Source organism: Galeopterus variegatus, unplaced genomic scaffold (assembly GCF_000696425.1).
Source record: "Galeopterus variegatus unplaced genomic scaffold, G_variegatus-3.0.2 Scaffold3715, whole genome shotgun sequence".
Classification (NCBI taxonomy): Eukaryota; Metazoa; Chordata; class Mammalia; order Dermoptera; family Cynocephalidae; genus Galeopterus; species Galeopterus variegatus.
In genome coordinates, this window is record NW_007729826.1 from 91,399 (window position 1) to 106,010 (window position 14,612).

A 14,612-nucleotide genomic window follows, 5' to 3' on the forward strand; every position below is an offset into this window, starting at 1 on the left:
GCCAAGGGTTGAGATCCCCTTACCGGTCATCTTTAAAAAAAAAAAAAAAAAAAGAGTTCCCTAAGTCATGCTGAAAAATTGCCCCCCTTCCCCCCCTCCAGTTCTTGCAAATAGATTTTTTAAAAAAGTCTTGCATGGGCCGGCCTGGTGGCACACTGGAGAGTGCGCCGCTTGGGAGCGCTGCGGCGCTTCCGCCGAGGGTTCGGATCCCATGTGGAGACCGGTTCCCACTCACTGGCTGAGCGCAGTGTGGGTGCGACACCGAGGGTTGCGATCCCGTTACCGGTCAGTAAAAAAAAAAAAAAGTCTTGCATACCACAGAATGTTACATTTGATACTGACATGTCAATATAGACACCAAGGGTTGCGATCCCGTTACCGGTCAGTAAAAAAAAAAAAAAAGTCTTGCATACCACAGAATGTTACATTTGATACTGACATGTCAATATATGGGAACTATGACTTCATAACAAAAAACAAAACATACTACACTCCCATTAATGTAGAAAGCAAGAATTATGAAATCCTCATGGAGGCCTCTAGCCTCTTTTTTTTTTGCTGACAAATACAACCATGACATTGATACGCTAGTATAATCATGTAAGTTTTAAAGTTGGAAAAGGTCTTGGAAGATCACCTAGTACAATCCTATGTGATATGTCATATGAAGCAGAGAACCAAGTATTTAAAATCAAAAGAGGGACTTAAATTAGACTACGGTACAATTATACAGAAGTAAAAAACGTTTTTCTTGGTATGGTATACCACAGCAAAGTTAAATCAAGCTAAATAATAGTAAAGGAACACGTATGTATAAAAAAAAAGTAGTAGTAAAGGAACAACGAAAGATGATCCCAAAGATCCCTGAAGAGTTAAGATAAAGTATAAAGGATCTATTCGAGCCACACAGTCAAACTGTACTTATTAACTTCTCAGGTCATAGAACATGATCTAAAAATGGTTTCAACATGACCTAAGACGGTTTCAAACCATAAAACATTTAAAGAAACAGTAACCTCTTTCAGGAGACACAATTTCCTCCTGTGCTATTATTCTTAATCTATGGTTATGATGTATTAAGGATACTGCCACTAAAAGTTCTGTCTCATTCACCTCTAAATGCGCTAAAAAGATGTCAAGGCTTGTCAAACTAGCTGAGTAGATCCAGGTCACTATCCTAGATCTACTATGTCTGTATGTCATCCAAAAACATGACAAGAAAAGGGAAGTGAAGGGCTAGCACCTTAACGATCAATAATCAGGGCTGGCCGGTTTACTCAGTTGGTTAGAGCACAGCCTTATAACACCAAGGTCACGGGTTCGGATCCCCATACCAGCCAGCCACCAAACAAACAAAAAAAACATCAATAATCAAAGAAAGGGGATATATTTTAAATGACATTGCCACAAGAACTAGCATATCCCCCATTTTTATAAAGTCCAGACTTCCATTTATATTTTTCAGAGATAAACAAGGGCTATAATGTAGGTAAAAAAGGCAGTATGTCATAACTGGAAATAACTGCATCAAAGAATTCCAAGAGACTAACCTACGCTCTCTTTTCAAAAGATAGGACAGAAAAGTTAAATATTAACAGCAGGTATCACCACCTTCATTTTCTGATCTCGGTCCCTATTTTACAAGTTAACCTCTCATAAGGTATCCCCAGAATTGCAAAAGGTAAAAAGCCTTGTGATTCTTAGTACCTGATCTTTCCTTTGCCTTGTTTACCTTACATATTACTCCATGTGTTATAATACTTATCACTGTCAGTACTGTATGGTGAACTTAAAATAATGTATAAAAGCACATATTCAAATCTCCTTTACTTCAGTCAGATATATTCCAGATTAACTATGAATTAATACATATTTTTAACCACAATATTTATTGTAAAAGTTGAGTGGTCTGGTTTCCTCTTTGCCCCAAAAAGATAACCTACCTCCTCCCAACCCCCAATATAAACAGAACCTGCCTTGAGACATGATGAAAACAGTAATCTCTGTTACAGCAAAATAAACTATTAAACATTCAATACATCCCCCCTGGAAATACTCAACTAATAATAAAAATGCCAGGAATAAAATTCTGAATTTATAATTAAAAAAATATTTTCCTACCTTCACACTGGTTCCTTGGAAGAATCTTCCACCTTGTTTTTATCACATTTTCCAAAATTTGTAGTCCATAATACTGAAAATTGGAGAATAGAAGCATGTGAATATGTTGCTATAGGACCAGCAACTCTCAGGATTCACAAATGGACAGACATTCACACATTTACGTCTAAAGTTTCAAAAACATTATGCTACCAAAGTTTAATTACACATATTAAACAAGGATCTATTCACCCAAATACTGAGTTTTCATGCATTTTCCTCATTTTACTGTTTACTACTCTATGTAACGTCCTGCTGTTTATACATGCTCACACCAGGAGGAAGAACCAAATAAAAAGCCCTCTAGCAGCCAAATGGGCTTATCCGTAGAAGGAAAAGTAGCAGCCAGATATGAATTCACAGCATAAATGACTGCTCATAGGCTCACGTACTTTAACACGACCAGGCTCCTAAGAATTTAGCAGCTTGGATGCTATCAAGCTTCCTACCATCCTCCAGGAGTTGTAAGCTTTTAGCCAAATATTAAAGTAATGTCACAGATACTTGCTATAGAAAGTGTTTACAAGCATCACTGGTGTGTTACTTAAGGAGCAGCAAGACAACCCATGGGTTTATTTTAAATTTTAACCCCACCCTTATAGTTGCTATTTCTACTAATTTAAAGATAAACTTTTGTGCACAGTCAAAATAATACACAAATGCATGTTGCAATCTGTATCTACCTTTCAGGTATTCCTTCCTAATATAAAACTCATAACTAAAAGTGTAATGAAGTTAAAAAACAGAGATACCACTTTCAAACCATTTTGTCCCTCCTGCTGATTACTCACTCTAAATAGTCAACGTTTATAACAATTTATAATGTTCCAGGAGTTACTACCTGAAAGTATTAATATGACCAATTAGTGTGGATAGGGCAGAAGGAAGAAAAGGGGCAAAAATGTTGTGGTACGTTTCAACTCACAGAATTAGGGAAGAATCAGCTACAATACCTGAAAGGTAAACTCATTCGTACATAGATATATAACCTCAGATTGCAAGTTTTGGCTGAGAATAAGAGTTCATCTTTAAAATGGTTAGTCATTACACAATAAAATAGGAGCATTAGTATTTCAACCAAAGGGATCATGTGAATGCTCATTTTATCCAAAGCACAATATAGACTGTCCCAAACTACATTGTGCTCAAACAGTGAATGTTTTTGCTGTTTCTTTTATTTTAACATTTCATACTTGAAAGTTTCGTCATTTCAACTCAAATCCTACATTTGCAGAACATTCCTTAAAGACTTTCAAAATAAAAACAAGGCCAAAGCAAAATTCTAAAATTACAAATTTGATGCCATTAAAATGATTCATAATCAGCAGTAAATAGTGAAGCTTTCTATCCTGTTCATTTTTTAAAATGTACCTCTCTGTAGGTCCAGGTCTCAGAAAAATGTAAATAAAGCAAAAGATGTTAAATTTCTGATTTAAAAAAAAAATTTTTTTTTTGGTGGCTGGCCAGTAGGGGGACCTGAACCCTTGGCCTTGGTGTTGTAACACCATGCTCTAACCAACTGAGCTATCTGGCCATTATGACTAACTGATATTCTAAGTGGCTTTTAAAAACATACTACCCTAAAGATATTCTTTAATTTTATAGATACAAAATCAGATTGCCAAAAGATTAAGTAAGTCAAAGAAATGCACTGTTTACTATACAGAATGTATCCTCCTGCTAATAATGCAACCAATTAAAAAGACCTTTAAAACACTAACAAAACCCACCATAAATATATCAGTTAGAAATAATCTTAAATAACCTTATATAAAAAATTTTGTTTATACTAATTGAAAGATATTTCCCCCTTCCTTTATTTTTACATTCATTTATTTACCTCTTCCTTACTGCTTGATACTGTTATCTAAGATACCTATTTATTCCTTTCTTCAACTGTAAAAAGGTAGCATAAGCTTGCTGAAGATACAAATTCATATTTCATCTCTCTGCCAAGGGGGCTGAGGCAGGGAGCCCAATAAAAAGCTTTGCACAGGTTACATCAAAAGAACATGTATATCCGTCATCATAATATCCTAAAACCCAACCTCTCCTAAACATGAAGACTGCAGAAAAACCTGAGAGAATTCACATTCCCTTGAAAATAAGTATTTTGGTTCAAAAATCTGAAGTGACAGCCAAATCTGAAAGCCAATGATAAATGACTACTTTGGAAATATCCACAAATAATCCAGACAGTCTAAAAAATACTTTTGCTTTACATCTCAGAACTTGAGAAATCCACTGCTGAGTTATGAAGATGAGGGACAGATAACAGCAAAGACTAAATGAAAAAATAAATGCATGAAATGATCCCTATGGTAGAAATTTCTACTGAGCCCTTAGAAATACTTATTTTATGCATTGAATCCCCCTTTCCCCTCCCACCGCCCATGAAACAAAAACAATTGATGAACAGAATTCAGTTAAAGGGAATCAAAAGGGTAGACCTTGTGGAGGCCTGCCGTCAAAGCCTAGCTGTGTCAGTTGCACAGGAAGACACCCCTTTTCTTCCTATTACAAGCAATCAACATAATGGAACATTATGATTAATATCAGGTAGTGTTAACATCTTTAAAGAAAAAAAAAATGATTGCATAAAAGCCAAATGTCATAGTGCATAAATTTAGCACCAAATCATTTGTAATTTATGTAAATTGAAGAATTCTTTACCTGTTGCTTTCTTTCTGTTCCTCTAATCATCTCATTTTTCACAAGACAAATTTGAGTTTTTAAAAATACTGTTGATAAATCAACTTAAACATTAGTAATGTCTGTCAGTATAAAAAGCAAAATTTACCAGGCAAGCAAACAGGCAAACACTGTTATGTTACTTAAGGTTAGCACTTTGAGGAAGTTCTGGACTGTAATTTTGCCCTAAAATTTACAAGATGTCAAAACTAATTAATATTTTAAAGCTGTTAATTAAGACAGTCTGATTGCAGAAACAGATGAAAACATGGCTATTTTCTGTTTTAACACAATGTATATCAAGTGGAAACCTTTTGTGCATTAAACAGAATGCCATGGTATTTTATTTTATTACTTTCAGGCAGTTTAAAGAGAAGCGTGAATCATCAAGCCTAAAACAGTCAAAACACATTTTGATCAACCCTTCTGTTCAAACTTAAAAGGAAAAAAAAAAAAAAAAGGACCCAAATCATAACATTTTCAATTGCAAATAAAAGCTGAGTTCTGTCCCATTAAAAGCACTGGTACCATGGAGTAGCATTGTGAGCTGTCCATACAACTTGGTGTTGGAGGTGCCTAACCTGTGTTATAATGATTACTTGCCCAAATAATTCCACTGTTATGTTTCATCTCTGAATAACATTCAGGATTTATGCTACTTAGCCCTGTATACATATTAAAAGAAAAAACAAAACAAAACAAAAGAACAAAAAAAGCCACCTTGCATTCTAGTCCCGATTACAAAACTTCACTCACGATTCTTAGGACTATTTGCAAGAATTAATTCTATGTATAAAACTAAATTTTGAAATAAGTTAACAATATAAAATGATTTGAGATAACATACGCTAATACTAAAAATGAGATACCTTCCTCAAAGTTTATGACTGGAAGAAAAAGAAGAAATAATGGATTTTAAAACCACCCCTTGCTTACTTTCGTATTCATATTCTGTGAAAATTCCAAAATTGTGTCGACTCTTGTCCATGCATCAGGATGCTCCTTTAAATGTGTCAGTACTTCTTGAGCCATTCTTTGCTAAAATATTATACAAAAAGAATTTTAAGCTAAATTGTTCTTTTGAATCATTCATTAAAATGAAAAGTATCAAGCAAAACACAAATCCTAAGAGGACAGTGATTCTATCAACTTTAGGAAACATTCAGGAAATAACTAGCCCTTGAAGAAATTAATAAAAATGTGTAAGTATCACTCCTCAACTTTAATTAAAAATGGGAATGTTTTATTTTCTTTGAAACAAAACAGCCATTTTTTGTTTTTGACACATATGGTTTACTTGGTATTCTCAAAACTGAACTTAAATTCAACCAATGCTAACAAAGATTTACTATGAAGCAAACATGTTTTCAGCACTTACAATTAAACAAAAAACAACAAATACAAAATTGCATCTACTTATATAAATTATGTAGTGGTATTCTTCACTGTACAAGAGTTACCAACACATCTCTAACTTTATGTATAAAAATACATTTCATAGGAAGACCGATGAACACTAGGTCTAAGTTAGACTACAAATCCCAAATACCTATAGATATATATAAAACCTTTTTCAAAAGGTCTCTTAAATTTATTGTAACCACACTCTCTTTCCATTCTGAAATTCCACTAATTTTATATATTAAATCTTGGCTTATTTTGGAAACTTTTTTTTGTTTTCATATTTTTAAAATGCAAGCCCAGAAATAATATTAAACTTATGTATCCATCATCTAGAATTAACAAATGTTAACATTTTGTTGTACTTGCAACAGTTATTTTTTTAAACACAAAAAACCTAAAACTTATGGAAGTCATCTATGTAAACTTTCCCCAGTGCCATTTCCTTCCTTTGTTCCTTCTTTAAGAGATAATCACTTTAATGAATTTGGTGTATCTTTTCCTGTCCATGCTTTCATGGCACGTGTATGAATTTCATAAACAATAGTGGTGCGATTACTAAATTTCATATTAATAGTACGTTATAGAATTTCCTCTGCAATTTGCTGTTCCCATTTAAGATACAGCTAGGCTGACATTATGCATCCAGTTTCTTCATTTTAATCCATTATAAGTTTTTCATATGGTATGAATATATTTTGCCAAAGGCTTTTAATTATATTGGCAATTTTTTATGAAGAAGCAACAGCTTAATCTTTTTCATTTTCAGGTTGTTTTGTAGCTGAATTGGACCCTTGTTTCTATCAAAAGTTGTAAGCAAAAAGTAAAGTTTGATGGTTTTTAAATTTGTCAATTATATTCTTCTCTTAGAGGCTAGTTTACTTCATCAAGAGCTTATAAACAAGAAAGCATCAAAAAAAGGGGACAGGAACAGGCCCGCCCATGGGAGTGTATGGTGCTGATAACACCAACGCCACAGGTTTGGATCACTATGTAGGAATGGCTGGTTGGCTCAATCGGGAGAGTGTGGTGCTGACAACACCAAGTCAAGGGTTACTATGTAGGAATGGCTGGTTGGCTCAATCGGGAGAGTGTGGTGCTGACAACACCAAGTCAAGGGTTAAGATCCCCTTACTGGTCATCTTTTAAAAAAAGGGGGGGGGTGGGGGTGGGGGACAGGAAGGTTATTATTATCATTACTAACAGGTGCCTCATAACTTTAAGTTTGGCTTTTACTCCAGCTTAAAACAATCATATGCTTATTGTGGCTTTGATGGGAGCAATGATCTTTTCCACAGGTAGCAAATACAGCATCACATTCATGATTATCCTATTAATAAACCAGCAACACACACTGCTTATTGTTTAGAAATTTTTAGTGATACATACTCAGTAACTTACATTGGGGTTCTCTACCCTGAAAACCACTAGAACCACTGCAAAACATGAAAAGAAAATCACAATTGCTTGCATTCCACCATGAAGGTTTGTGGTGAGAGGTTAGGAGTTAAAGTGCAAGCTTTAAAAATACAATTATACACTTCTGAAAAATTTGATTTCATTAAGGGCTGACAGTTCTAAGGAGGTATAACTGTTACACAGGAGAAATGACAAAAGGCAGAAAGAATAATGACGTGAGTTATCTGGGGCCAAAGCACATTTTAGCAGTGTTTTAATCCTCTCCCTGAGAATATCTAACTAGATATCTACATCTTACTAAGAGATGGGAACTTGCACGTAAAAATAGTAACAAATATCAAGAGGGTAAGATATATGAAAGATTCATGCCAAGTAAAAGTTACTTGAGGGCTGGCCCGTGGCTCACTCGGGAGAGTGCGGTGCTGATAACACCAAGGCCACGGGTTCGGATCCCATATAGGGATGGCCGGTTAGCTCACTGGGTGAGCGTGGTGCTGACAACACCAAGTCAAGGGTTAAGATCCCCTTACCGGTCATCTTTAAAAAAAAAAAAAAAAAAAAAAAAAAAGTTACTTGATCAAGTGTCAGATCTTTTGAAGTGATGAGCATTGTACACATAAGTGAATACTTTCCCCACTATCACCATTCATTCGATCTCTGCATAAACCATGTTCTTTCCTGTTAGTTTTAATTTTACTCTCTGAAATTACTTCTAGTATTTGCATCCTGATGTCTTCTTTATTTTGTACTAATCCCACCATCCTTACATATATTTTATTAACATAAAAACCCCAGTGGGGGTTTAAGAGAAAAAAATAAAAAAGACGCAAAGGGAAACGAAAGAGAAAATCTAGAATCTCCCTGTGCTACTAACTGAATAGTGAAAGCATTTTAGTTGCTAAGCAATAGATTAAAGAGTTCAAGATACTTAACAGAACACAATATTGGAGAAAACATCCAACTGTTCCTCATCTTTTTTTCGCCTGGCTGTCTTACTTGGCTAAATATAGAAAAATGCTTATAACAGAAGGTAGTCCTAATGTTGCAGTGCTAAATATCCAACTATACCACCCATCTAGGCAAAAGTTTTGTCTACAGATTAAAAACCACCCTTCTAATAATTTCTTCCCTCCAAAGTTATGTACCCTTTTTTTCAAAAGTAGACTTCCTACAGTTGACTTTAAAAGTTTAATTAGCATAATAAATTTTATTTGCTATTAGCACATACTTCATGAAATTAGCCAAAAAAACAAAAAACAAGCCACACCTCAACCCCCCCCCCAATTTAAGAAACCATACCGTATTTTGAAACAATGAGTTTATACCACACGTTAAATCCCTTTTATTATACTTCTAAATGTACCCTTTATACAGAGTGCATTCTGTGCATCAGGCACTGTAATATGTGTTTTACAAACCTGACAATAACCCTCCAATCTCTTGCAAGATAGGTAACATCTGTACATGGGACTCTAGAGCAATGACTAGAGAACTTCCTGGAATCAGATTAAGACATCTAACACTAAAAACATTTTTCTACTACAACACTCTAGTCCTTTTCCTTTGAAATAAGACTCCTAAGGAGGTGGACAGATAGAAAGTAGACTGAACTAAATATTTAAAGTCATAACTTTTAGAGACCAAAAAAAGTTCGTTAACTGGCTTTAAGCTCTAAACTTCAGTTTACTATGTACAATATAACAAATATCAGCTTACTGATTATTTTTATGCAACTGATTTGTCACATGAGATATAACTGAACATAAAATCCTTTACATTTGGGAAAATTAACCTATTGCCCTTATAAATAAAAATATTTAGAAACACTTTTTCAGGGCTGGCCTGTGGCTCATTCGGGAGAGTGAGGTGCTGATAACACCAAAGCCATGGGTTCGGATCCCATACAGGGATGGCCGGTTAGCTCACTTGGGAGAGCGTGGTGCTGACAACACCAAGTCAAGGGTTAAGATCCCCTTACCGGTCATCTTCAAAAAAAAAGAAAGAAAGAAACATTTTTCCAAATTTATTTTTTATTAACAAGTCAAATTTAAAACAAACCAAATGATTAAATCTCTTAATACTGGGAAACATTATTAAAAGCAGTATTACATTATTGATGATAAAAATAATCACTAATTTCTCAGTTACAAGCCTAGAAGAACACTGGCTATGTTGGTTTATTCATCATACTTTAAGATGTTGTGAATTAGGTTAAAAACAACAAAGATTAAACAGTATTAGTAGCTCAATCAATGTGAAAAAATTAAATGTTCTTCTTCCTTATGGCTATAAACCTACGCTTCCGATAATATACTAAAAGTTGAACCCAACCTTACTTCATACTTTTCAACCTTACTTTCATACTTCTACTAAAGGAGCTAGCTGCTTTTCATGCATCCCTGTTAGAAAAAATAAATCTTAAAGCTCCATGCTGAATGTACAGCACAAGGAAACAACTACATGACATGTATAATAAATAACAACAGAATAACTTTTTCAGGAATACTTTTGGAGGTAAGAACATACTTACTGATAATAAAAGCCCCTAGGAGTATAAACCTGGACTAACAAGAATTACTGCAGAGTAATATTTTCTGTTAGAACTTCCACGGCCATTTTTCCTTTTAAACAGTATTGCTGGATTTCAAAAGGGAATGGAAATATTTATGCATGCTTACTATTTATACATCATGCTTTTTGGACTATCTATAAAAGATACTACCATATCCACCTTTTGGGTTTCTAGAAAGTATGACAGCACTAAGGATTTTTTTAACTATGCAAATATAAATTATCTTGACACTATAAATAATTTCATATCTACTAGGGAAACATTATCTAATCAGGAATCTAATGTTTTGGCAACAAAACCATACTATGTTTGTCATCTCATCTTAAAAGATTTTTGATCCAACTACAGAAATTTTTACTCATGCAAAACTTTGTTTAGCTCTACAGAGTGAAGACTCAAGATTGCCCAGTTTCTTGTGACATATACAAGTACAATTTTAAAATTTACACACATTCCTGTCACGCCCACCTTTTAATTTGGTGTATTAAAAAACTCAAAAACCTAATAATTAAGATAATTTTCTATATAACAGTACCACTTTTACAACTGTACAAAATTAAAAAAACAAAAATACTCGTTATTACTGAATCTTTAAAACATATCTAAAGTATTTCTCTAATTTAAATGTTTTAAAAACAGAAGAATCATATTAATTCCAAACATGTTAAATATATATAAAGGTACAATCTTTAGTATCCACAAAGCATTTATTACATTGGTGCCTTTTATCAGAGTAAATATTTAAGAAGTTAAGGACAGAACAAGTATAAAAATATTCCGAAACATCCCACTCTAACTATGTCAAACATAATAGAATTCCTTTCTCTAGACTAACTCTCATTACAGCTAATATGTAATTCCAAATTCATACAAACTATGGAATACCTTTTTAAAAGGTGATAATATAAAATTTTATTCTAAACCCAATGACGTTTTTTTCACTGTAATGATGTTATAAAGTTTTGGTCAGCTACTTTACCTGGGCTCCTTCTCCATGGTATAAGCAATTCACCACATTGTCTAAAAGGTTGATATCCAGTTTTTGGCTGAAATCGAGCAGCTGACGAGCTGCATGGTCTGCTAACATTGTCATAATTGCTGGCATAGATTACTGAAAATAAAGAAAAAAAAATGAAGCTGCCTATGAAGTTTTGATATCAAAAACTTTCTCCTATTTCACTTCAACCATGTTCTTAGCAATATTTTAATGAGTACCTTAGAGACTTCACCAAATCATTACAAAACAGTAAGAAATAGTAAAAGCAAATAGCAAAAGGTGATATTACTTAGTTATTCCATAAGTACATTAGTTGTTAGGGCCTATCCAACTTTTGTTTTCAGATCCCAGAAAAATTTTACTATTCTACTAACATTTATAAAGTACACTAACCTACTTTTTAAATTAACCAGTAGGATTTTGTGGCCCTAAAAACCGATAGAGTTCAAAGTCATTCCAAATTTTTAAGCTCAGATTAAGTTCAAGTGGGTGTGGGTTTTCTCCCTAAGTAGGGTCTTCTAGATAGCTTAGCAAAAGCTCACTTCACATTATCTTAGTTAAGATATGCTATAGACAGGATGATGTTAAAAATTAAATGTGGATATGAGAGTGCCTATTTTATATAGCAGTGATTAGCAGGACCCACAAGTCTAACAAATCTTGGTACCAATCCCCCAAACTCTGAAGAACTTAGTTTCCACATTCAATCCATTCAAATTCGTTTCTTTCAATTCTCAAGGAATTTGGAGATTAAAATTACACTTATGAGCATACACATTCCTTAAATATATGGTCTAGAAAAAAAAAAAACTTTATGGCAATGTGCCAAACAAGATTTTTAAAAATTTCCAGGTATTCATTGGCAAGGTAAAGGCTGTTAAAGCCTGCCAATTTCTGAATACAAACAAATTCGATCACAACAGAGAAAGGAGCTACTTCGCCTCGAATAAATGTACTGGCTAAAACCTACTGGTTCATATGCAATGCTATCCTTTTAAGAGGATTCTACTCTGAGAAGCTGGCACACATCCACATTTTTGTTGCCCAGAATCATAAAAATCTTTCCTCTGCTTTTTCTTCAAAGCCATTGCCAGCCATTCAAATCTGACTGGTTAAATCAGTAGTCCTTGACCTTTTGGGGGTCAAGATGCCTTAGAATCAAAGGAACACAATAGCTCTACCCAATTTTAAAAAGTCACAATTTTGTATACAATTTCCTGAGAGCCATCCATGAAACCCCTGGTAAAGTGTATTTAGAAATAACAAGGTCAGATGGTCAACTCCACTTCTCCCCCACTTAGAAACCTTCCAGGATCAGGAAATGAGTGGTTAATATGATTACATTATGTTTAGACAAACTAGTCTGATACGAGAAAAGGCATTATTTATTGGCTATTTTACAAGAGTTTAATGATGTTCCTAATAATGATGGCAGCAATTTTGATTTTAATGCAAATATTTTATATGACGTCGGTACAACAAATTATAAGTCCAAAGGATGATTCACCTCGTTTAGACAAGTAAAAACATATAATATAAAAATCAAGATATTAAGAGTTCAAGGATTTTTTATTCCCCTGAAGTCTTCTGGTTTATTATTTGACAATTAAAACTGATGAGACTTCAGAATTCTTTAAAACAGGTATTGGACAAACGTGTTTTCTATTTTTTAAACAGCGAAATACCTGTCACACGTCAAAAAAAATTTAGACCTAAAAACTAATATAAGACAGGAAATACACTCCACAAATGTAAATTTTCCTCCAAGTGCCACAAAAATTTAAAAGATCAGAACAAACTTAAAAAATTGAGGATTAAAAGCAATGTCCACAAAGCACCAAGATCAAAAGTTTGCGACTTTTTTTTTCTGGTTAAAAATTGAACCAACTTTTCTCCTGTTTACTCCAGTCATAATTTATAGCCAAAACAAACAAACAAACAAAGATTAATGAAATGACTGTAAAAAGTTTCACTTTCAAGTACATCGTCCTTTCAGAGTTCTCCAAGCTAGGTTCATGTGAAAAATCAGGTTTTGAAGACAAACGTTTAAATAGAGTAGTTTGCCATCCTTAGAATGTTTGCCGTATCTTCGAAAAACGACAGCTTTGTGGTCAATTGCCAAGCACATTTAAGTGCCCCCAAATCAAGCAGCTTCCAAAACATTCTTTCCACTAACAGCAGTGTCCCACACGCTTAAGATATACAATCAGAGAGCAAACAGCCAAACAGAGGTGTAACCGCAAACGCTTTCTTTTCTGGTTGGGCACCTCTATCCTAAAATCCACTTACTGGATAGCATATAGTAGGAATTATCCAGCAATGTTGTGACTCTACAAGTGACTACCAAAATACCTTCTCTGCCACTTCAAACTGAATGCTACACAATGCCACCTTCCATCCAAAACCCCCAAAATCATAACCGTTGCTTAATGATAACTGCAGACTAGGTGAAAAAACAAGTCGCTACAAGGCGAAAGACTGCTACTTAGAAGTGGGGGCAATCGCCTGCTTCATTCAGTAGAAACACACCTCACTAGGGCCCGCCCTCCCTCGCTTCCCACCCCAACCGATTTGCAGCACTTCTAACTATAGCACACTGGAGCACGCACTCACCCCGCCCATACTCGGAGGAGGCATTTAGACCAGGCGCCTTAAGTTCACCGCCCCATTCTCTATGCAGCATGGCCTCTGCGTGAACACAGGAGGTCTGGCTAGGCAAGTATTTAACGCTTCCTCTACTACACCACTTCCTCCCACCTACCCCAAACTCAAGAGACATTGGAATGAAGGAGAATCAGGGCATCATCCACAGTACAATGCCAGCAGTACATGGTTCGACCAACTCAACACACTCAAGCCCCCGAAAACAAACTACAACACGAAACCCCATTTGCAAAGCCCTGAAAAATTAACTTATCTTTCCTACTTCTGATCCTACTCTGCGAAAAACCAGAAAGCTTTAGAGTTTCCTCGCAGGAGGAGCAGGGACTCGGCAGCCCCTCCCTCCCCCACCCCAAGCTCTCCACCGAGGGGGCCACGTGATACAGGCGGACGTTTCAATGCTGCTGCACTAAATATTTCTGGAAACTTCCACTCCTAATAATTTACAAAGATGCTCCTGAGATCACCCCAACCTCTCCCTCGCCCCACGGGCCGGGGATGCCCTTCCACCCTGCGCGGGCCCCGCTTCACTACCACGCTCCTCGCCTTTCTCCGCCGCCACCCGCACACACGAATGACCCAGCAAGCGCTCCCCTCCCGCGGCCGCCTCCCCGCCTCCATCCCCCAGCGGCAGAAGCGGCTCCATTCAATCTCAGGCTCCGCTGTGGGCCCGGCGCGCCCCCAGCCCGCCCGCCGCCGCCTCCCGGGCTC

General features: G+C 35.6%; 1 protein-coding gene across 2 annotated transcripts in view; it reads right to left on the reverse strand.

Moving 5' to 3' along the window:
- Nucleotides 1–14,612, reverse strand: part of XPO1 (exportin 1) — a 46,880-nt gene that overhangs the window by 30,939 nt on the left and 1,329 nt on the right. For both annotated transcript variants that reach the window (XM_008585790.1, XM_008585788.1), the window contains 3 exons: nt 11,223–11,354; nt 5,788–5,889; nt 2,122–2,194 (listed from right to left, as the gene is read on the reverse strand). In XM_008585790.1, coding sequence (XP_008584012.1) covers nt 2,122–2,194; nt 5,788–5,889; nt 11,223–11,348 — 301 coding nt within the window. In that variant the 5' untranslated portion in view covers nt 11,349–11,354. The remainder of the gene's footprint in view (nt 1–2,121; nt 2,195–5,787; nt 5,890–11,222; nt 11,355–14,612) is intronic.